This window comes from Papilio polytes, unplaced genomic scaffold (assembly GCF_000836215.1).
Source record: "Papilio polytes unplaced genomic scaffold, Ppol_1.0 DF824169.1, whole genome shotgun sequence".
NCBI classification, from domain to species: domain Eukaryota; kingdom Metazoa; phylum Arthropoda; class Insecta; order Lepidoptera; family Papilionidae; genus Papilio; species Papilio polytes.
The window spans coordinates 2,083,520-2,106,206 of NW_013525035.1; the positions used below are offsets into that span (position 1 = coordinate 2,083,520).

General features: G+C 38.1%; 1 protein-coding gene across 1 annotated transcript in view; it reads left to right on the forward strand.

Moving 5' to 3' along the window:
* LOC106111274 overlaps nucleotides 1–22,687 on the forward strand; it is a 30,907-nt gene that overhangs the window by 4,530 nt on the left and 3,690 nt on the right. The window contains exons 5-14 of the mRNA XM_013293300.1: nucleotides 426–436; nucleotides 602–744; nucleotides 819–944; nucleotides 1,404–1,592; nucleotides 5,442–5,540; nucleotides 5,773–5,958; nucleotides 6,265–6,384; nucleotides 7,447–7,574; nucleotides 8,157–8,320; nucleotides 8,687–21,450. Coding sequence (XP_013148754.1) covers nucleotides 426–436; nucleotides 602–744; nucleotides 819–944; nucleotides 1,404–1,592; nucleotides 5,442–5,540; nucleotides 5,773–5,958; nucleotides 6,265–6,384; nucleotides 7,447–7,574; nucleotides 8,157–8,320; nucleotides 8,687–21,450 — 13,930 coding nt within the window. The remainder of the gene's footprint in view (nucleotides 1–425; nucleotides 437–601; nucleotides 745–818; nucleotides 945–1,403; nucleotides 1,593–5,441; nucleotides 5,541–5,772; nucleotides 5,959–6,264; nucleotides 6,385–7,446; nucleotides 7,575–8,156; nucleotides 8,321–8,686; nucleotides 21,451–22,687) is intronic.

The window sequence follows — 22,687 nt, forward strand, 5'->3', positions numbered from 1 at the left end:
ATCACTATCATCATAGGTTAGCACGTTTGTGACAAAGGTGAGCACTGTCATCATAGGTGAGCACAGTTGTGACAAAGGTGAGCACTGTCATCACATAGGGAACACTGTCATCATAGGTGAGCACTGTCATCACATAGGGATCACTATCATCATAGGTTAGCACGTTTGTGACAAAGGTGAGCACTGTCATCATAGGTGAGCACAGTTGTGACAAAGGTGAGCACTGTCATAGGTGAGCACAGTTGTGACAAAGGTGAGCACTGTCATCATAGGTGAGCACATTTATGACAAAGGTGTGCAAAGTTGTGACAAAGATAAGCACTGTGATCACAAAAGGGGACTCTGTCATGACAGGTGAAAACTTTTTTGACAAAGGTTAGAGCTGTCGTGACAGATGAGCACATTTATGATTAAGGTTTGCACAGTTGTGACAAAGGTGAGCACTGTCATGATATAAGTGACATGTCATGACAGATGAACACTTATGAGAAAATTGTGCATTGCCATGATTGAGTTATGATTGTTTTGTTTCCTATTATGTTGAATGGGAATTATAAATAAAATGTATTAAGTTTTCTAATTGGATATCTTTTGTTCGCAGAGAAAAGTGACAAAAGTGAACCGACGTTTGCTGATATATTGAGTAGGGAAGCTGGTTTTAACTCGGATGTCTGGGATCTCCTCACAGATATGGAGTTTGTGCTTCTCTTCCAGGGTGATAATGCGTCGCGGTGTATAGAATTGGTAAGGAAAGAGTTTATTTTTTAAAATTCTTAATACTGTTAGACAAGACTGTAAGTAATATTGGTTTATTTTAGGCCAAACAACGATCTCTACGTAGCGGCTACAAGTTGGTGGAGAGGCTACTGGGCCGCGCCGACAAGCTGCCACGCGATAAAAAACTCTGGAAGAACGCCAAAAAAGTCGCTAAACTTATTGCACAGGTTAGATATTGTCTTTTTGATATTATCAGAATTAAATATTGTACAGTGTTTATGTATTGTTACACTTAATCTATACTAATATAATAAAATATAATAATATAGTAAACACACTCCTTAGTTATGTAGGATATCAGCAATAACAGTATATTTTTTAATAAATAAAGCTACACTTAACTCACGCTTTAGGCTATATATTGAGGGAAATCCAAACACTACAATAAAGTATCAAAGAAGCAAGATTGCCATGTTTTTCATTAACCATTCCAACTAAGTTCCACGCTTGTGGTAGGATATGGTTCACGACACTAGTGGAATGGCGGGATTCGAACCCTTGACCGCATGATCATACTCAGTACCCCAAACCATTAGGCTATTGGCGCTTAAATGAAAAAAAAAATTATAATTCAAATCGGGTAAATCCGCACAGGACCATCTTGATACATGTGTGATTGTGTAAAGGTGACAATAACCCGGTGCATGGTGTTGCCGTCGTGCGCGGGCGTGGTGTACGACGCGCTGTACCACTGCGCGCGCTCGCTGGCCGCGCTGCTGCCGGCCGCCGCGTTGCCGCGCGCCGCCAGCGCCCTCGCCGCGCCCGCCGCCACCGCCGCGCACCTCCACACCCTGGCCGCTGCCGTCTCCGATAAGGTACGTCTGACACAACTCGTCACCGAAACAGAAACAGAAACTTTCGGACTTGCTCTTCATTTTGGACGAAACAGAAACCGAAACTTTAGGCATTGATCTCCGTTTCGGACGAAACAGCAACCGAAACATTCGGCCTTGATCTCAGTTTCGGACAAAACCGAAACTTCGGAAAGTACTTTTTTAGGGTGTTTTTAATAAAACTCCACCTGTGTCATGTCAGTCATCACATCTTTCACACAATCCATCTTTTTCTAAGTATACCTCTATCGTTATATCTCTCTACACTCACAAAGTTCTCTTTGTAACATGATTCATACCTCACAGCATGACCATACCATGCTAACCTTTTACTCATTAATTTCTCTATCACTGGGGTTACTTAAAATAACAAAAAAAGTAAAATACCAAATGACTCATAAATAACTGTATTTACTACCAGTGATTATTCAAAAAATCAAGTGTACACCTTCGCTGTTACCTTTCGAGACTCCCTAAATATATTGTGAATCCTTGTATTTTTATACTAGATTCGCCCGCGACTCCGTCCGCGTTGAATTAAAAATTAATAAAAGTGAGTAGTGAGATAGACTACGGCTAGTAGGTGTTCTGCCACACTATCCTCTACGTCTCTACCAAATTTCATCGAGATCCGTTCAGTCGTTTAGACTACAAACTGTAACAAACATCCATCTAAACTTTCATCATCATCATCATCATCATCAGCCTTTGTTCGTCCACTGCTGGGCATAGGCCTTCCCCAATGCCTTCCACAGAATGCGGTCCTCCGCCTTCCACATCCAACGACTTCCCGCCGTGCGCACTAAGTCGTCGGTCCATCTGGAGGGAGGACGCCCCACGTTCCTGGTCCCTGTCCGTGGCCTCCATTCTAGGACTTTCCTTCCCCATCTGGCGTCCTTGGATCGACAGATGTGTCCGGCCCATTGCCACTTCAGCCTAATGACTTTGAGAACTATGTCGTGTACTTTGGTTCTCCGTCGAATTGTATCGTTGCGGATTTTATCTCTTAGAGAAACACCGAGCATAGTTCTCTCCATCGCCCGCTGTGCGACTCGTAGCTTATGGGCCAGCCCCACCGTCAGCGTCCAGGTCTCCGCGCCGTAGGTCATTGTGGGGAGGACGCACTGGTTAAAGACTTTCGTCTTTAGACATTGAGGAATTTGCGAGGTTAGGATTGGTCGCATCTTTCCAAATGCTGCCCAGCCCAGTCGTATGCGTCTATCGATCTCTTTGTTGAAGTTACCCCGGCCAAGCTGTATGACCTGTCCGAGGTAGATGTATTCATTTACTACTTCAACGGCCGCATTCCCGATGGAAATTGGGCCTGGGACGATTTGTTCATTGAGCATGACCTTCGTCTTGTCGGGATTCATCCGTAGCCCCACGCGTCGGGAAGCGGCATTGAGATCGTTAAGCATACGACTGAGATCCTCCAGGGATTCCGCCATTACGACTATATCGTCCGCAAATCGAAGGTGCGAGATGTACTCCCCATTGACGTTTATTCCGCGTGTGTTCCAGTCCAGCGTTTTAAAGACATCTTCAAGTGCAGCGGTAAACAGTTTCGGAGATATAACATCTCCCTGTCGGACACCCCGCTGCAGCTTGATAGGCTTTGACTGGCTGTCCTGGATTTGCACGGTCATCGTCGCGGCGTCATATAGACACCTCAGCACTTCTATATAGCGATAGTCTACCTGGCATCGCTGCAAGGATTCCAGAACTGACCAAGTCTCGATAGAGTCGAACGCTTTCTCGTAGTCCACGAAAGCCACGCAAAGAGGTAAATTATACTCAGTAGACTTTTGTATAATTTGCCTGAGGGTGTGAATGTGGTCTACGGTATTGTAACCCTTTCGAAACCCAGCCTGTTCCGGTGGCTGGTACTCATCAAGCTTTCGGGAGAGACGATTCGTGATAGTCCTAGAAAAGATCTTGTAGACGTGGCTCAAGAGAGATATCGGCCTGTAGTTCTTTAACAAAGTTTTATCACCTTTCTTGAAGAACAACACGACCCGACTCTTGGTCCACGCCAATGGTGTACTCCCGTTGTGTATGACGGAATTAAACAGCCGCTGTAACTCCTTCAGGATAGGAACCCCTCCGGATTTTATCAGTTCTGTAGTAATTCCGTCTTCACCAGGTGCTCTACCATTTTTTAGCTGTTCTAGGGCTATCCTAATCTCATCTAAGCTGATGTCCGGGACATCGTCCGAGTAGTGCCGGGTTAGCGGTGCTCTGCTGTCACTAGCGCGAGCGGCAGGTGTGGGTGGATTTGTGTGTATTGCGTAGAGGTCGCCATAAAACTTTTCTACCTCGCCTAAGATCTCTAGCTTGGAAGAAACTACGGAGCCATCTTCTCGCTTAAGCTTCATCAGAGGTGCATTTTTGGACGTCTGCGTAAGGGCTTTAAGGCCTTTGTTACGCTCTATCGCAGCTTCAATGCGTCTAGTATTAAAGCTACGATAGTCGCGCCTAATCATCCTCCGGACGTCTTTATTAAGAGTTGCATACTCTGCTGTAGCTCTTGCGGATGCAGTGGCTTCACGTCGCTTTCTCATGAGAGCTAGAGTCTCAGGGGTGAGCCTGGCTTCGCGATCTTTACGTTTTGATCCAAAGTAGCGTCTGCCAACTTTGCATAGTGTCGCCGCAATATTCTCTGCTACTTCGTTCACGTCCGCAGAGGTTTCCAGCAAACTGAATCTATTTTGAAGTTCCAGTTGGAACTTATCGGAGGCCGCTATGATTTGAGGAGGGGAAGGACGTAGAGTTGTCCTCATCAATCGGGATCTTTCAAGCTTCATGTCTATATTTAGGGTGCCCCGAACAAGTCGGTGATCACTACCGGTACTAAACCTGTTGACCACTGAGACATCCCTAAATATTCGCTTTTTATCCGCCATGATGAAATCAATCTCGTTCCGTGTCACTTTATCGGCGCTTTGCCAGGTCCATCTCCTTTGGGGCTTCTTTTTGAAAAACGAGTTCATCAAATAGAGCCCCTCCATCTGCAGGAAATTGACAAGCATTTGTCCTCTGTGGTTTCTCGACCCCAAACCATACCGTCCGATTATAGACTCGTTATCTTCCTGTACTCCCACTTTGGCATTAAAATCCCCAACAACAACGGTGAAGTGGGTCTTGGTGGTGTTACGAATGGCCTTGGAGATGTCTTCATATAGGGCCTCGACCTCACAATCCGGATGTGTCGTCGTTGGAGCATATACTTGCACGACCTTGAGTGTATATCTCTCAGAGAGTTTGAGTATGAGGTATACCACCCGCGACGACACACTCGAAAGCTCCACAACGTTGCTGGTGAGGGTTTTGTGAACGAGGAACCCGACACCGCCCTGGGAAAGCTGGTCTCCTTCGCGGTAGTAGAAAAGGTTGCCAGACTCGAGGACTACGGTGTCCTCACCCTCTCTACGGACCTCCGAAAGTCCAAGAATGTGCCATTTTATAGAACTCAATTCTACTTCCAGCTCTCCCACATCCTCGTCTCGCCTCAGAGTCCGGGTGTTAAATGTGCCAATGGTCAGTTGTTTATGGTGGCCTACCGACCGGGGATTCTTCGCACCCCCTGCCCTACCGTTACCATGACCGCCACCTTGGCCAGGAATAGTAGAGCTGCCGGGTACTGGGCCGTGGCATTCTGTGTCCTCTCATTGGGAAGTTTGTGCCCTTAAGTCGCCACGCTGGGCATGCGGGTTGGCGACTAGGAAGTTTAACGTCGTACCCAGGACGAATCTAAACTTTCGCATTTATAATATTAGTATGATGAACATTATTATGTGATGTTATTTTATTGTTGTTTTTATGTGGTTTCAGTGCAAGGATGAGATGAAGGCGTTCGTGTGCGAGTTGTACGTGCGCGCGATCACCACCGGCATGAACGAACTGGAGAGACTCAAATTGAAGACTGAAAAGGTACATACAAGTATTTTAATATGCATATACTTTGTATTGAACTTTGGTTTTTATTAAAATCTTACTATTAAGAAAACGTGTTAACATTGTAGCAGTTATTAGGTATTTTTTACTCGATTGATGAAGAAAATATTTCACCTATTTGTAATAATCCATTAGCCCGATTTTTTAAATTTAATTTGAGGTTTGGGTTCTTTTGTGTGTGTATATATTTGATGGTAATTTTGTCCAGGCATCGGAAGCGCGGTCCACAGAGCAAATGTTGTGCACGTGGTTCACGCAGCTCGGCTCCCTGTTATCTAAGAGTCCTCGCCTGAACTACGAGTGCGCGCTCACCGCTTTCTCTGTCCACCCCTCGCCGGCCATGTACGAGCGTATTGTGGCCGCGCCCGCTTTACCTCCGCTCATTACCAATATTGTGAGTTATAATTTTTTTTTTGTTTTAAATGGTAAATTAATTTTTAGGGAAATATATTTGTACTCTCTCTCTCTCTCCCTCTCTCTCTCTTTTTCTTTCTCGCTCTTTCTCTCTCTCTCTGCATCGTTTTCTCATTTTAATTCTACATGAGGTAAATATTTGCTTCTGTTGTTTTAACGGAAAAATAGAATGTTTTTGATTTGTTCATTGTGATGTTTCGATTATTTATTATTTCACTCTAGATTTTAGCATAATAATGTATAAAGTTTACAGGTGTTTTATTATATTTTGTTAAAAATATTCCAGGATACTCAACCTCGGGAAGATACAAACTCGGAGTTTGGCAGTTGGGCTACCGACAGTCGGACAACGACTAACTTTGTGAAGACTTCAGAAACATTGAATATCAAACAAATACAAAATAATGTAAGTAAATGTTACCTAATAAAATGTGTTAAATGAATTTTTATATCTGTTTTGTTTTAATTCAATAATTGTTAAGCAACCCATATTTTCAGTTTTAACTGTTCAGATAAAATTCTGCATATGTAGGCCTAATTATTTATTTATCAGTTCAAAATTTTCCATACAAATTAAGACTTAGGATAACTCATCAATTTTACGTTTTTTTCACAACCAATCGTAATATCTAACGATTTCTTAATTTCAAATTCTTACAATTGAATATTTTATATCACGCAACTTAAAGGATGGAGGCAATGGCAACCTTCTTGTAAGTGGAAATTTAGAACCCAAAATGATGTATTTACTCCTTTTTAGTACTTTGTGGCTTTTATTATATGTGGACTTACGTCATAGTTTTCTTATGATTATTGATGTTTCCAAATTTGCCTGTTTTTATTTATTTCTGTTATTTTGCATATCCGCATGTTGTAAGTTATACTAAGGGCCTATCCCACAATTATTGTAAATTGTTAGATAATCCTTATGAAATATTTGATGGAAATATCGGATTTTGTTCCCTTTATTGACAGTGACGTCAATTTTAAGCTATCAGAGTTTCCATCAGCCAGTGGTGGGACAGGCCCTAAAAATGCCTTACTTACCTAAATATGTTTTAAGACTGAAATATTGTTCTCTAAATGATAAATGTTCAAAATCAAAAAGTATGGTAATTTTGTCTATACTCGATGCAATATTTAGAAAAAACTCTATAATTCGGGATCCATCGGTATCGCCTTATGTTCTTTCATTTATTATTTTAAAGTATAACAGATGTTTCTTGTCAAAGTAATAATTTCTTCAGAATTAAATCATACTAATATTATAAATGCGAAAGTTTATATGGATGGATGGAGGTTTGTTAGAGTTTGTAGCTTAAACGGCTGAACGGATTTCGATGAAATTTGGTATAGATGTAGAGGATAGTCTGGAAGAACACATATGAACACTTAAATTTTTTTTTTAATTCCACACGGTCGGAGTCGCAGGCGAAAGCTAGTTAATGTATAATTATAATAATTCCAGGCGAATGTGTTGTCGACCGCCGTGCTGACGGAGGGGGAGGCGATAGGTCTGGGCACGGATCTGTGTCAAGACTTGGCCGTGCTTCTCTCCGGACCCAGGCATAAAATACTCTCCTGGGATATTAACAGGTTAATCTTACTTACAAATATTATAAATGTAAAAGTTTGGATGGATGGAGGTTAGTTTGTAGCCTAAAAGGTTGAATGGATCAAGATGAAATTTGGCATAGATGTAGAGGATAGTCTGGAACACATAGGCTACTTTCTTTTGTTTCTATTAATATTACGCGAACGGAGTCGAGGGCGGAAGCTAGTAATAATTAAATATTAAAGCTTCCAATACCAGTAAGTTAAGAGAATATGTACGTTTCTATCAAAGGTTTCGAATTAATTGCGATGTCAGCACCATTTTTTTTTTAAATATAAAGAATTCTTTAAAGAAAAAATCTAACAGTCATATGGGTAGGAAATAAATATCCGCAACTGTACTTCTTGAGGTTTTTTTTTAAATCAATAAAAGCTTATTTACATCTTTTAATGGCTGAATATTGAAACGACATTTAAATATGTGACAGCTTAAATTATAAACGTTAACTAAAATTTCCATTAAAATTTGACGTCTCTAATATTTAAGCGATCTGACGAAGCGTTTAATTCGTTTTAGTAATAGGTATTAATTTGATTTATTTATAATTGATGAATATTGTTTAGGGACGTCCTGTTGGAGAACTGTAAGACGTACATGGAACGTACTGACGGCGGCACGCGCGCTCTCACCACGGAGCTGAAGTATCTCAACTTAGACCCTCGATCCTTCCAACATCTGCCATTTGAAAAGGACGACGAAGATAATATTTATTACGGCATCGAGAAAGGTAAGTCATTTTTTTTATTTAGGTAACAAATCCCAAACTCCTTTGTAGTAGTATAATTGGAAATCAAATTTTAAACATATTGATTTAACATTAGTACTTTAGACGATAGAAATATAATGATAATCGAAATTTAAAGTTATTTGTCAAGTTAATGAAAAAATAAAGATTAAAGAGTGAACTTTGTTTTGTAAAAGGGGTAACGCGCTTTATTCTATTTGTTGAATATTTCTCATACGTCAAATATGATAAAATAAACACTTTAAAAATTAATTATATTGAAACTGATTGGAGACATTTCCCAACTGAGATAGGAAAAAAATGATAATCTCTTTTATATTTCTAACTCTTAATAATTATCCCGCAAAGGTTACGAACATTTAGTAGAGCACGAAGAGGTTGAGGTTGAAAAACAATGGCACGAAGTCCTCTTCGACTCTGAAACGGAAGATGCGATATCCAGTTGTATGGATGATACAGATTCTCCAGTCAGACGGAAAAAGAAAAAATCTAAACGTCTTGTATCCACCGACGAAGAAGTCGATCCACTTTCATTATCTGATGACCAACAGCACCAAAAGAAAAAGGAGAGACCGCACAGTAAAGAAAGATTAAAATCAAAGGCAAAATCGAGCAAAAACAAAGATAGCACTGAAAAGAAAGAAAGGAAAGAACGAAAGAAGAAAGATAAAATAAATACAGGAACTGAACCATCGGTTCCACTATCAAGTCTTATTGGCATGAAAGTTACGAGAGTTGAAAATGCCTCCGTAAAGCAAGAGAAACAAAATGATGAACAAAATCTAAACAGAAAATTGTCCATAACATCACTTAACTCCGATAACAGTGACAATAATGTCGTATTTGACGGTTTATACTCGATGGATGATATTTATAGCCCAGATAAAAGTCATCGAAGTCTTCAAGCACTTACCAATAAAACGATCAAATCTAATGCTGATTTAGATGACGATAACAAGCCATTGTCTCAAGTGGTCAATGAAAGATCACTAAATAACAAAAATAAAGAGAAAGAATTACGAATTAATTCAGTAATAACATCGCAGCAGCAAAGTGCTGTCCCAGATAATGGATCTAGCGTTAACACTAACTATAAAGACTTTCCGCCCCAACAAGACAATACGGTGAAGCAAAATCTAAAAAAACTGATAGAGGTGAGAAGGTTTAAGAGTGAAAGTAACACACAAGTAAACAATACAAGTCAATTACAAAGTTCTGACAATGGCTTACATACTCAAAGTCATAGCATAGTGTACCCTCCTCAAACACTACAGGAAGACAGTAAAGATCCGTGTTCCGTGCCATTGATTGAAAGTTCCTCGTCGCACCAGTCAATGAATAATGTAAATTTAAAACAGTTCGATCACATAAGTCCTTCTACTAGTGAAGTGAGAAGTATATTGAACGGAAATTCCGGAGCATCTGATACCTCAGGGAAACTTTATGTTGGTCGAATCGTGTTTGGTTTGGCAAAATATACTAGCTCATTGAATGAACAGAAATTGAAGGAAAGTGACGCTCAAAGTAAACCCAAAGCAGCTCCTGTTCCTAAAGTTGAAAATAAAAACAATAAAATACACAGCAAACGACCCCCGGATAAAGAAAAGCGCATTGCACAGAAACAAGTTCTTGTTCGTAATCAGCCACAACATGATAAACCTAAAAACATAAACGAAATCAAAACTGAGTATAATAATTCCGGTAATAAAAATGATAAACCGAATATTAAAAGTGAAACTATAACCAGTTATAATAATTTGGTTAATGAATTACAACCACAACAAGCTGACAAAGTAAAAAATACAAACGAAACCAAAAGCATTTACAAGAATTTGATAAATGAATTACAGCCACAACAACGATGTGACAAGTTGAAAAGCACAACCGAAACCAAAAATAATTACAAAAATTTTGTAGATGAATTAAAGGCGACTATAAACGCTGGCGCAGTTGATGACGAATTTTACAAAGAATCAGTAACTCAAAAAGACAGAGCCGAACCTTCTAGTAAAACATTTTCTATGCCTAACCAAAATAAATTAAAAATTCATTCAGCTTCAACGCCTCAATGTGCCAAATCTGTTATACACCAAAAGATAACTGAAGCACCTAACACATTTGCTAGGCTTAACTATATGCATAAGAACAAGCAAAGCCATTCGAGAAATAAACCTACTAGCGGCATTAAACAAATACAAGAAAAAATTTTGGCTTCTGAATTGGATAAACAGATTTCAGATTATAAACTGGACAAATTCCACTATCTCCAAACCAAAGATTTAACAATATCAAGAGTGGGAACCGGAATTCATAACGGACAACCAAATGATACTCCAATAGTAATACAAAAAAGAGAGGTTCGTGCTCCGTTAGTTTTACAAAAAAGGAACACCCCAAATATGATAAAAGATCAATCTGGTATATCTAAAGTAATAAAACCTAATGAAAATAAGATTCCCTTGAAGATAAAAACAGAAGCCAGCGACGGAACAACGAAGTCGTCTATGCTAATGGAAAAAGACCAACAAGACCTGCTATTACTGTTGCGACAACAAAATAAGTTAAATGCTCAAAATCCTGTTATAACAACACCTGAAGTCAAATTCAATCATGTTGCTCAAATTTCTCCCCAATGTAAGACGGAAAGTAGGAGTCTTAGCCACAACGTTATTTCTAATACTCGTGATTTGAATGGGGCAGATTTTCGTCGTTTAACTGACTACGATAATAAAAACATATTACATGAAAACTCTTCAAATAAAACATTAATTCTACCAAGCGATCAAACGCATCCATCAGTTATTAAAATGACAAGTGGGAGTAAAGCGATTATTAATTCGTCACAATTGTCGAGGAAGTCGGAAGGTCTCGGCTCAGGCCCAGGATCGATGAATGATGTTTACTCTGGAAGTAAGATGCCAGTTAAAAAGGAGAGATATACTCAGAAGAAAAACTCAGAAATACACTTAGACATCGAAACGAAATCGGACTGGAAATTGGTCATGCAAGATCTGTTGAAACACAAAACACCGAGCCGAGGTCCAAATGCTCTCGATGTAGCACTAAATAAAGATTCATTTACAAAGCATACAACTAAGAATACAATTTGTAATGAAAAGGCAGTGGGGCTAGAGGCAGTAAAAAGAAACCAAAAGACTCTAGAAAACAGCACCTCGCTTGGTAACACCGGTTATCAAAGCGTCATTCCTTCAGATTATACCTTGAGGACGGCAGTAACTAGTGTCCCAATGGCGACGATACAGCCAGAAGTACTGAAAAGAATAAGTAAACCAGAAGTTATGCTGAAAACAGATATGTATTACGTTCCTAAACCATCATTACCTGAGGTACCAAAAATTACGTGTGATGCTCTCAACAATCACGATCCCTTCATATCAGGTCTACCGAATTCAGATTATGATATATTGGAGGAACTCATGGATGACGATTTGCGCCAAGAAATTGGTGAACTGATTTCAGATGACGAATCCTTGCAATATGCAAATGTAACAGACAAAAAAGAAGGTCAATGTTCTACTATTGTAACTCCGTTCCAAAAAAGTTTCTACGATAATACACAGAGGGCAGCACGTACTCAAGAAATGCAAAGCATCTGCACAACAGCTCTTAAGCAAGATCATAGTTTCGCAACAACCAATATAGCGAGGAATGTTATAAATACTAACTTAGAACAGTTTCCACAGTCATCTGTATCGGTTTCTGCTATCAACAGCGGTGACCGAACTTATTCCAATATAAAAGTTGCTGAAACCACGAAAATAACTCATCCAAACAATATAGTTCACAACATTGAATTTCCTGGTATGAAAGGGCATACAATTTCGTCAAATATTTCACACGTTGTTGAAAGTCGAAACTCATTGCATACACCTCGTTCAAACAATGGCGTTTACCAAAAGAGAGAAAATAATTTGGATTCAAGAAATCTTCTCTTTACAACAATTTCGCCGAGGGCTTCAATACAAAATGTTGGAATTGGTTTAGAAACGGCTTACAATCCATATTATACCATGCCAGTACAAGAAAACGAAAATACACAAGTACATAACTTTGATCCCAACAAGTTTATAACTATAAATAATATGCCAAATATTTCTTTTTTACCTACAACGACATTTGCAGCCCCATTAATAACTCCGGTTGTTTTTGGCGATGCTTTAACGCAAGCTGGGACGCAAAATAACGTACAAAAGACGTTACCCACTTCTACTATTCATCCTATGAAATATTCTGGTGAACCAAATCTTAATAGTGCCAACCAATCTAATAAATTTATAGAAACACCATCAAGGGATAGTAAAAACAAAATTACACCAAAGAACGAAATCAATTTTCCAGATGTGAAATTGGAAAACAATAAACATTTAATCTTGAACAATGACAAAAAAGAAGTAAAAGAAAGAAAAGCACTACCGCAAGAACTAGTTGGTGTTAAATTACCACATACAAAGCCAGACCACAAATTGTTCCCAACAGTAAAACCCTTGGAAAACATTGACACGAAGATACTATGTTCCATGCAGAGTAAAAGACTAGAACAAAAGCGCATGGCATTAATAAACAGAGAAACAAGACATTACACCAATCGGTCACCAATACCCTTACCTTATACGTCATTAGAAAAAGGTGAAATCGAAAGCGTTAAGGCAAACAAATACAAAAATAGCGATTTAAACGTAAAATACGTCTATGACGATATCATACCTCTAAGTGAAAAAATATCTATCCTTCATCATTCGAAAAATGAATCGTTGGAAAAGTGTAAAAATGATAAGGATATACGAAATGTTGCAGAATCAACGGATCCAGAAAACGAAAGAAAAAATAAATGTTCGGATATATTACACCATAATTCTTTGAAACCTACAACAAACCCTATAGAAAAACATGAAACGATTTTGAATGAGTCACCTAAAGTAATAAGTAAAAAAGACAAACTAAAAACACAAAATTCACCACTAAAAGTTACATCTACTTTGAAACGTAAAATCTCAAAAGCAAAAACATTGATTAAACCTGCGAAAATACGTGGATGCAACGCAAGCATAAATCTAAATAATTGTCAAGATAATTCTATTGAAGCAACAAGACTTCAGAAATTAGAAGAGAATACAGAAATTCGAGGTAATTTGGAAATAAACGGTAAAATTATCAATAAATACGATTCTGACCCTTCAATTAACACGTTCTCCATTGAAAATGAATCGTTTGACATCGAAGAACAATTGATTGGGTCAGTTATATCAAAATCAATATTAACTGAATCTACTAAGCATTTGGACATATTTGAGACTAAGGACATGACGGTTGACATTAATGGCAGAGGCGAAGAAAAAGAAAATGACTTAAATAAATCCCAAAACGTCATCAACGAAAAACAGGATACGAATAACATCGAGGCTGACGAAACTAGTATAAAAAATAATTGCAGTGAACAAAAGTCTAACACAGATATTGCTAGTACAAAAATATGTAATGGTAAAAGCGTTTTACGTCGCTTGAAGAAAAAGAGGATTGCGTATAAAAATCCCAGCGATGAAATAAAAACTTTTAAAACACTTACTGGCAATGAAAGTTCAAAAAATAAATTGAGTATAAAGTCACCACTTGCAAATAATGATGTCTTGCATGAAAATAGAAACGAGACAAAAGTCTTATCTACAGATAACAATTCTTCTATAAAACAAAAGGAACAAACAGTTTCTGATGAAGTGATAGATTTGGATGAAGTCCCTGAAACAAGCGTTCCTCAAATCGAGTTGACGAATAACTTGGTTCCTGTAAATAATAATGATAAGCTTGCAAATTGTAGATTGCAATGTTATAGAGCATTCAATAAAAAAAATGCACTTAAAAAACGATGCCAAAAAATTTACACGGGAAAAATGGACTTGAAACAAATAATATTTCAGGAAGTTTCGCCCAAAACAACAAAAAACAAAGGTTCTAAAGCTATACATGTAATTTTGCCTAACGGGATAAAGTTTAGAGCAATAATTAAAGGAAATAAGAATTGCGATATCAATAATTTAGTCATCGATACAAGCCTTAAATGTTCATTATTGAATAATTTTTTTAACAATAAAATCACCTTTAGTCGTAAAGTTCGCCAAAAGAAATCTATCGGGTTTTCTACAACGACAAAGAAGAGCTTGGAAAATACAAATGTGATTGAAACAATAGATTTAATAAGCGATGAAGAAATTGACTCTGGTGTTACTCCACCAACGGAGATCGGCGATTTCTCAATATCTTCTTTAGACAAAGATCTTGCTAAACATCAAACTAAATTATCTAGTAAATGTACTGTGTCGTTAAACAGATATTCTATAGAAGAATTAATTGCATTAAAAAGAAGCATTAAAGATACAAAATCGTGCGGCATAGAGAAAAGCATTGAATGCTTAGCACCAACAAACAAAGCATTTCAAAATATACAAGTCGACGAATCTGAACAAAGCACTAAAATTCCTATTTTATGTGATGAAAACGTTTTAGAAACTACAGATTTGGAAGAAAGTTTAAATAATGATTATACCCTAAACGAAACACAGATAGATTTAGGTTCTGAAAAAATAAGTATGGAATCTACTACAGATGAAATTCAAAATGTACCTGTTACGTTAATATCAAGTGAGGAAGTTAACGATGTAGATTCAATTTCTCCGACAACTGTAGAACAAAAACAAGATTTTCATGGACTGGATGAACGAACACAACAACACACAAATAATTTCGATTGTTTCATAAAACTTACCAGATGTGATAATTTACTGAAAAACATCGGTGCATTGAATCAGAAATGTTATGTCGAACTTGTTCGATGCGACGATACTGAAACATTTAATAAAGCAAACCCAAGTCCAAGCCCTCACCTCTTGGAAGAAAGAACATTAAAAGAGAACGATCGCAATAATATGGATTTAAATGAAGACGACATTGGGGACTGCAAAATAAATGATGAGTTAATAAATCCCTTAGTTGAAGACGAAGAAAACAAATATGAACCAAAACTCGAACGAAGCACATCTTGTTCAATATTGACTGATTTCCTAATATGCAAAGAAACGATGGATTATACTACGATCGATAAAAAAGTTATAAATGTCAATAAACAAGAAGGGTTAAAATCACCTGTATATTTTGAAGATACCTGTTACGCAGAATGGTCAATGACAAAACGTGATATATATCTGCAAACTGCTATGCCAATGGAAAGTATTCACCAAGATCCTAATTTGTTCGATAACAGTCCGGACTATGCTGAACTCTCTACGCAAGTAAAAGGTAATGTTAAAACAAAAAAATCCAATTCTGTTCCTGAAATACTTCCAACGTTTCAAGTTCAAAGTTTGAGTAAATTGGCATTAAAGTTTTTCGAAAGTAATACATTATTGGATTTGTTATATCCTATATCACACGACACTGCAAATATGACAGAAAATAGTAAACCTCCGCTGAAAAGAAAATTAAGTTATCAGTACAGATCATCTAGTAAGAAAATATCAAAGCTTGAACATCAAATACCATCGTGCGGAGAAAATGTTGTTACTGAACAAGTTAAAAATAAACCTTGTGTAGTTACTGGTAGTAAATTAAGTACAGAAAGTGCCAATGATTTTGACGAAATAGAATTAGCAAATAATCCTAGTGAAGACAAAAATAACTTTTGTATAGACACAGAAGAACCTTCCAGTGTAATCGAAAGCGTTATTACTCCGAAGTGTGATATGACTTTTGACAAAGATACGGGTCTAAATATTGTAGAGCAAATAGACATTGAATGTAATAAATATAATAAAGACATAGATCTTTTTGATGACGCAAATAGATTAAATAAAACTATACCTATAGAAACTGATATATGCAAAGATGATACTACTAAATTAGAATCGTTGGCAAAGAGTTATTCATACATGAAAGATATTTCTAATACATCAGATACAACGCAAGGTCTTAACGAAATTTGCGTTTCTGATATTGATAAACCTAAAGATCTTTGTGACAGTTTTCACATAATAGAAGAAAATGATATCGCAATTACGGATAATTCAAAAATTTGTAATCAGTCTAAAAATAAAAAGATTTATATAAATATTGACCATAGTTATGCTGCGATTAATAAGGACGACAGTAATAGTTTCTATCATGTAAGTAAAACCAAGTACTGCGATAATGAAGACGATATTTCGGATTTAACAAATCAGGATTGTAATGTAATCAATTCAACTACAGAAGTACAAAATATTACTACTGAAACAGTTCAAGACTTAGTCCTAGGTAATGTTGAAAATGGTGATGTAACGTATGAACAAGGAGCTGAAGATAAATACGATGTTCTCAGAAATGTAACACTTGTATACCAAGATGATGCGAAAATTGTGTTAAGAGGCATAGAATATGAAGATCCTATTGCTGGCACATGTTACATGTTTCCTTTGGAAAATAATACAATGTTTTCCGATGTAGTTGATGAAGGCGATTACTTACGTGATGAAAAAGATGAATATACCGGTGACGATGATAAGATGCAAGTAAAATCTAGTACTGAGATAGATGTACTAAGTGATGATAGTTTATCAATTGTACCACCTACAAAAACATACTTAAGATACGAAAAAGATGACAAACAAAGTTTGGACAGATTAAGTAAGAGCGGCTTAAAACGTAAATATTCTCTAGATCATCAGATGTGTAAAAAACGTTACAGAAAAAGCAAAAACATTGATTATCTAAAAGCGAGCGTTGACACGCAAAAGAATACAGCTTATGGTAAAGAGTATAAACAGCTGTTGCATTACTACAGTTCTATAAAATTTTCCTATACAAGACCCTTTGATAAAGAACAAATTGACGTTCCTAAGTTACTCAGTGCTTGGCCAATAAAAGAAACGCACAACATGCCGTTATTTGATACTGAGTCATCTGATTTATTTAAAGATAATTGTGAGCAACGGTGTTATCCAGATCCATTAAAACAAACATTGGTGGAAGAATTATCTGCTGAAGTTACTGAATACTCCATCACTTCGGATGATACTAGTGATACTAATTTCAATATGGGTTTTGGTGAGGAGTCCGGCAGAGTCATACAAAATTTAGAAAAGAAGGATGATATTTTAAAATTTTCGGCTGCGACTCTGTCGGACGTAAAGCAATCTCAGCCGTTTTTAATGTCCCAAGAATATGTGGGCTGCGAAAATTCAATTGAGGTATCTAATTTATTTAGTTCATCTAAAAAGAATCAAAACATTAAATTAAAAACTGATTACATACAATTAAAAGACAAGGTACGTTCGTATTTTAAGAAAACAGCTATAGAGTTGAAGTATAACTGGATCAGAGACAATTTGAAAGATAAAGATGTGATGCGGAATATTAATGGAGATAATAACTTCACAAATTGTCTACTAGACTTTTACTTGTATGATTTTATTGAGCCTCCTCCAATCGAAAGTATTGTACAAGTTGTCCAAATTGGACAGCTACCGGTTAGCGCTGCTGCGCAAAACCCTGTCAGTTGTGACCCTCGCGTAACACAAGTTGCAAACGCCAGTCCTCCGCAATGTTCCGAAGAAAATAGTTCACATGATGATTCCCATTCGCCAGTTAAAACGGAGTATACGGAACTCACAACTGCAGACCTCACCTTGCCGTTAGTGGCAGAGTATAATCGCCATGATTGTCATAAAATAACAGAATCTCAAGAACCTGCACATTTACATAACAATCAAGAAATTTTACAGTCTGAATTCGGCTACGGTGGCAAAATGGATACTAAAAAAGATTATAATCACGACGAAGTTAAGGATTTGAGTCTTAAAAATAAAGAATTTCAAACGCTAGGAAAAGAAAAACCAAATCATTCAGTTTATCATTACGATACCAATGCTGACAACGAATGTTCAGAGTTAGATACTCCGACAACCTTTTTTGATCCAACTAAAAAACAAAATACTGTATCGGAAAGAACGGATCAAATAGCTCATGCAATGAGTGCCGCGGGTATTACGACGACAATTGAGGACAACTCAAAAGCACAAGCGTTGGTAGATAATATATCTGAAGATTTGCATCAAAGCAACGTAGATCCGACTCAAAATCACATAAACGATTGTCCAAATACCGCGTCCATTAACGCAGTAGCTTTGCAGCAAGCTTTAGCGCAAATTCTTCCTCCTCCGTTAAGCCACACAAGTAGCGCAGAAACTGATTCACAGACGTCATCAATAACACCACAAGTATTGCACATCGTAAAAGGGAAACATTCTGAAGGTAATCAAATAACACTCGTCGATAACGTTCAGCAATCTGTTATAAGTACACCTAACGCTGCGCCTGTACTACATATTGTACAAAACAAGGGTGCAAAACCAAATCCAACTAATAACGGGCCCTCTGTACAACAAACTAATTCATTTGGGGCACTGTCTCTGGTGGAAACTGGACACCAAAATGGCAATCAACTCCTCCACATAGTCAACGCAGGGAATCAAAAAGACACCACTGCAAATCAACTTCTTAAAACTGTAAATCTTCTTACTAATCTTGCTAATGTTCAAGGTTCAAATGAACAAAAAATGTTACAATTCGTGTGTAAATCTACCGACGGCAAAGCTATTCAGTTAAACACTCCACATCATGGTAGCATGGTTCTGAGATTACAGCCCATTGAAACCCAAAGTGTTCAGGATGGTCCATCAAATAATCAAGAATGTAGCCCAACGCCTGCTGCAGCAAGTAATGCACCTGTTGAAGAAAACCTCAATACACAACAAGAAATAAAATCTCGATCTGTATACGAGGAAAACTATGCAAAATTTATCCAGAACACTTCAAATAAATCAAATCCAGAAAAGGGCACAAGCCTCCCAAAATTCAATCAAGCTTTTGGAAAACCTGTATTTCAAGAGGAAAATCAAAAAGAAAGCGAAATTAATAGTAACGACACACATTTGACATCCGGGAATTCAGTCGATGATACTCCTGAAACTTCCGAAATGAATCTTGATCACATTGCGCAAATAAGTAGTCCGCCATTGTTGCTGCGAAAATCGCCCCAAAGTTCGCAAGCACCACCTAGTTTAGTTCCACAATTAAAGCAGTCCGTTACTCCTATGAATATTCAAACTATGCACGGTGGAGTGATTTATACACGACAAATACCTGTTAATATTGGCGGAGGACAGACAATAAATTTGATAACTGTACCAAGTACGGAATTAGTAGATGATTCTAACCAAAAACATCAGGATGTCAAGTTTGTTAATCAAGGCGATATTGTTGAACCATCTATAATTAAAATTGTACCGCAAACTACGCCTAATTCAGACCTGTCACCTGATGAAAATCAAAACGCTGGTACTTTAAACGAAGGTGGGCAAAATACTCAATCTCAACCCGTTTTAACACAGATGCGTATAAAATTACCGATGTTAAGTAAAGCACCACAAATGGTGACTGGTACAAGAGTAGTTAGGCCGTCATTTTTTCAAATCCAAAGAAACGTCATCGGAGGCGCCAACCAACCTGTCTATCAACAGTTGGTTCTAACTACTGCACCGCCACTGGGCCAACAGACTATAAGATTACCACAGTCGCCAATGACAAGGCCAATTAAAGTACCTAGCGAAAGTTCCCCGGAATCACACTTGAGTTCTTCGACTCTCGAACAATTAAGAGAATTTGACATGGTATTAGAACAAGTCAAAGAAAGGAGTACGGTACAACCTAGTTCTACCGCAAATACTCCCATTTCCAAACCTCACACTACCACATCTAGTGACGCAAAAGACGGTGCCTCGCCCGCTCCGACTCCTTCAGAGCCAACTCCAGTACTATATTCTGTTGGAGCAAATCAACAGTTTAATGTCGCATATGTGAATAAGAAGTCTACCGTCACAACACCAACTACTTCAACGGTCGTTCGATCCCCAGATTCATCAGTAACTGAATCTCCCACTTCTTCTAATCATGTTCAGGTTTCACAAACGGTAACAACAGCTACAACCTCTAACAGTACATCTGTGCAACAAAGCAATCCAAAGCCTAAAGTAAGTTCTAGGTCAAGACCAAGACCGAAAGCTTCGTCGAATCCTCCAAATACATTAAAATTAAATAACGTCCCATCTAAGCCCTCAACACAGAAGCCGATAGAAGATGAGCAGACGACGCAAAGAATCCTTTACATATTAGCCGAATACAGAGAGCAAGTTGAGAATTGTCCCGATAAGAATAAACCGGCGCCTCGTAGACGAACAAATCCACCATCCAATCCGGGATCCTCGAAACGAAAAAAGAGCTCAAGTGGTTCAAGACGATCTGGTGCGCGCGACTCGAGTCCCATAAATGGTGATGACGCCAATCGCACCATGGGATCAGAAGACAGCAGTTGCGGGACGTCGCAGGGCGATTGTAATGAGAACTGTTTAGAAACCCCTTCGCCCCAAGATAGTCCACGTAAACTACCAAGAAAGTTGTCCTTCGAAAACGAAACACCGCCTCCTCAACCGCGACCGCAGCTGCAGCGCAATGTGATAGTTGCTGACGGCCAGACTATCACCGTTGCTCGGGGACCGACGGGAAAACCCGCTACGGCGCTGCTAATGCCGGCTAATTACATCCTGCCCGTCTCGATGCTAAAGGGCGGTCAGCAAATAGCTATAGTCACAAATCGCGGTCCAAAACTTTTAACCCTAAGCGGTGAAGGTGGAACGACCGGTGCGCTGTTATTGCAACGGTTGATTGGTCCCGCCGGGCTAAAGCCAATGTTGGCCCGGCCCGGTGTACGCCATGTGCGGCTGCCTGCAGCGGCGCTGCACAATCTTCACGCGTTCAACTTTACAACTGCCACAACGGTGCAGCCGCCCGACAGCACGATGTCGCCTGCATCCGCAACTACTCCCCCAGACCTCGTGGAGACTGGAACGGCGGCTTCGCCTTGGATTGAAAAGGAGACCCAAAGCGTTAAACCGGAACGAAGTCCTAGTCCGGACGGGTCCGAGCCTTGGAACGTTCCGACATCGGCCAATACTCACGAATATACCTATGAAGAGACTGTGCGCACCGACAACTTGGACAGGACCGTTCTTGTAAGTACAGTATTTTATTACATTAAAGAACTTTTGTATCATAATACATTTGTTATTAAAACTGAAGTATATATTTAATTATATCTATTTATTCCACGTCGTAATATGTCCTTTTTTAAATTTACCGATCGTAAATTAAAAGTGACGAAACGTTTTGCAACTTCAGGACCCGATCCCAGATCGATACAGTCCCGAAATGGAGGCGCAAAGGATCTTTGATAAGATGTTCGATGTAGAGTCGAAAAGGTCTTACGTTGTCGATACGCAGGACGATTCACCGCGATGCGGTTACGATATAGACACGTCAGATTGCGACGATAAGTGCTACCATCAGGTGACCACATCGTAGTACCGTCGCAGCCCCCCGCCCCCTATAGATCCGCCTCTTTAAGTAGAAACTGCACGCCTCTCTTTGTTTTATACGCTTTCCTCTTCGTTCCGTGTTGGTTTTGCCGTTATCGATACATGCGACATTTTGATTCACGCTGCATTCAGCTGAACAGAAAAAAATAACTAACTGCATTCGATCATCCTCTCGGTTAGCTTTGATGTGCTTTTTGCTTCAAAGTTATTTTATGATGATACTTAAGAGTCTAAACTAATATTTTATGTTATAAACCTTATGTTTGTCTGCTAAATTGAAATGTAAAATCGTAATAAGCAGAAAGTCGCTGCATCTAAAATAATGTAATCCTGGCATCCTTCACAGGTAACGAAGATGAAGCCTTTAAAGTTATTTTTCATAGTAAATGTTGTCTCCAATTCGAATAGTCTTATTTTTGTATTACTAAAATTCCTGTTTTCGAGGAGAACTCTATGCTTCCTTTTCTATTAATAAAATTTAAACTAGCGAAATTAAATCATGTTTTATTTAATTTTGCATGTTACGATACGGTTCTTTTATATCTACCCTCATTGTGAAGTTATCCTGCATTCAATTTGTGCATGTAGTTGCATCAATGGTCATCCTAATTCCAAATTCTTATTATTATAGTTGTTGTTTTAAAAACATATTATTTTCATATATAACTGTATCTGTTAGGTTTTCATAAATTATATTCAACTAGCCTTATACGTTGTCGTAGTCTTAAAAAGTTACGTTTAAAAAAATCAATGGTAAAAAAAATTTCAGCTTTTGCTTTATTTTTTTACATAAATAAATAACCATCTTAATGGCTTCGCCTGTTAAGAACTATCGGAAACAATGTTACGTTTATTTAGTATTAATATTTATATA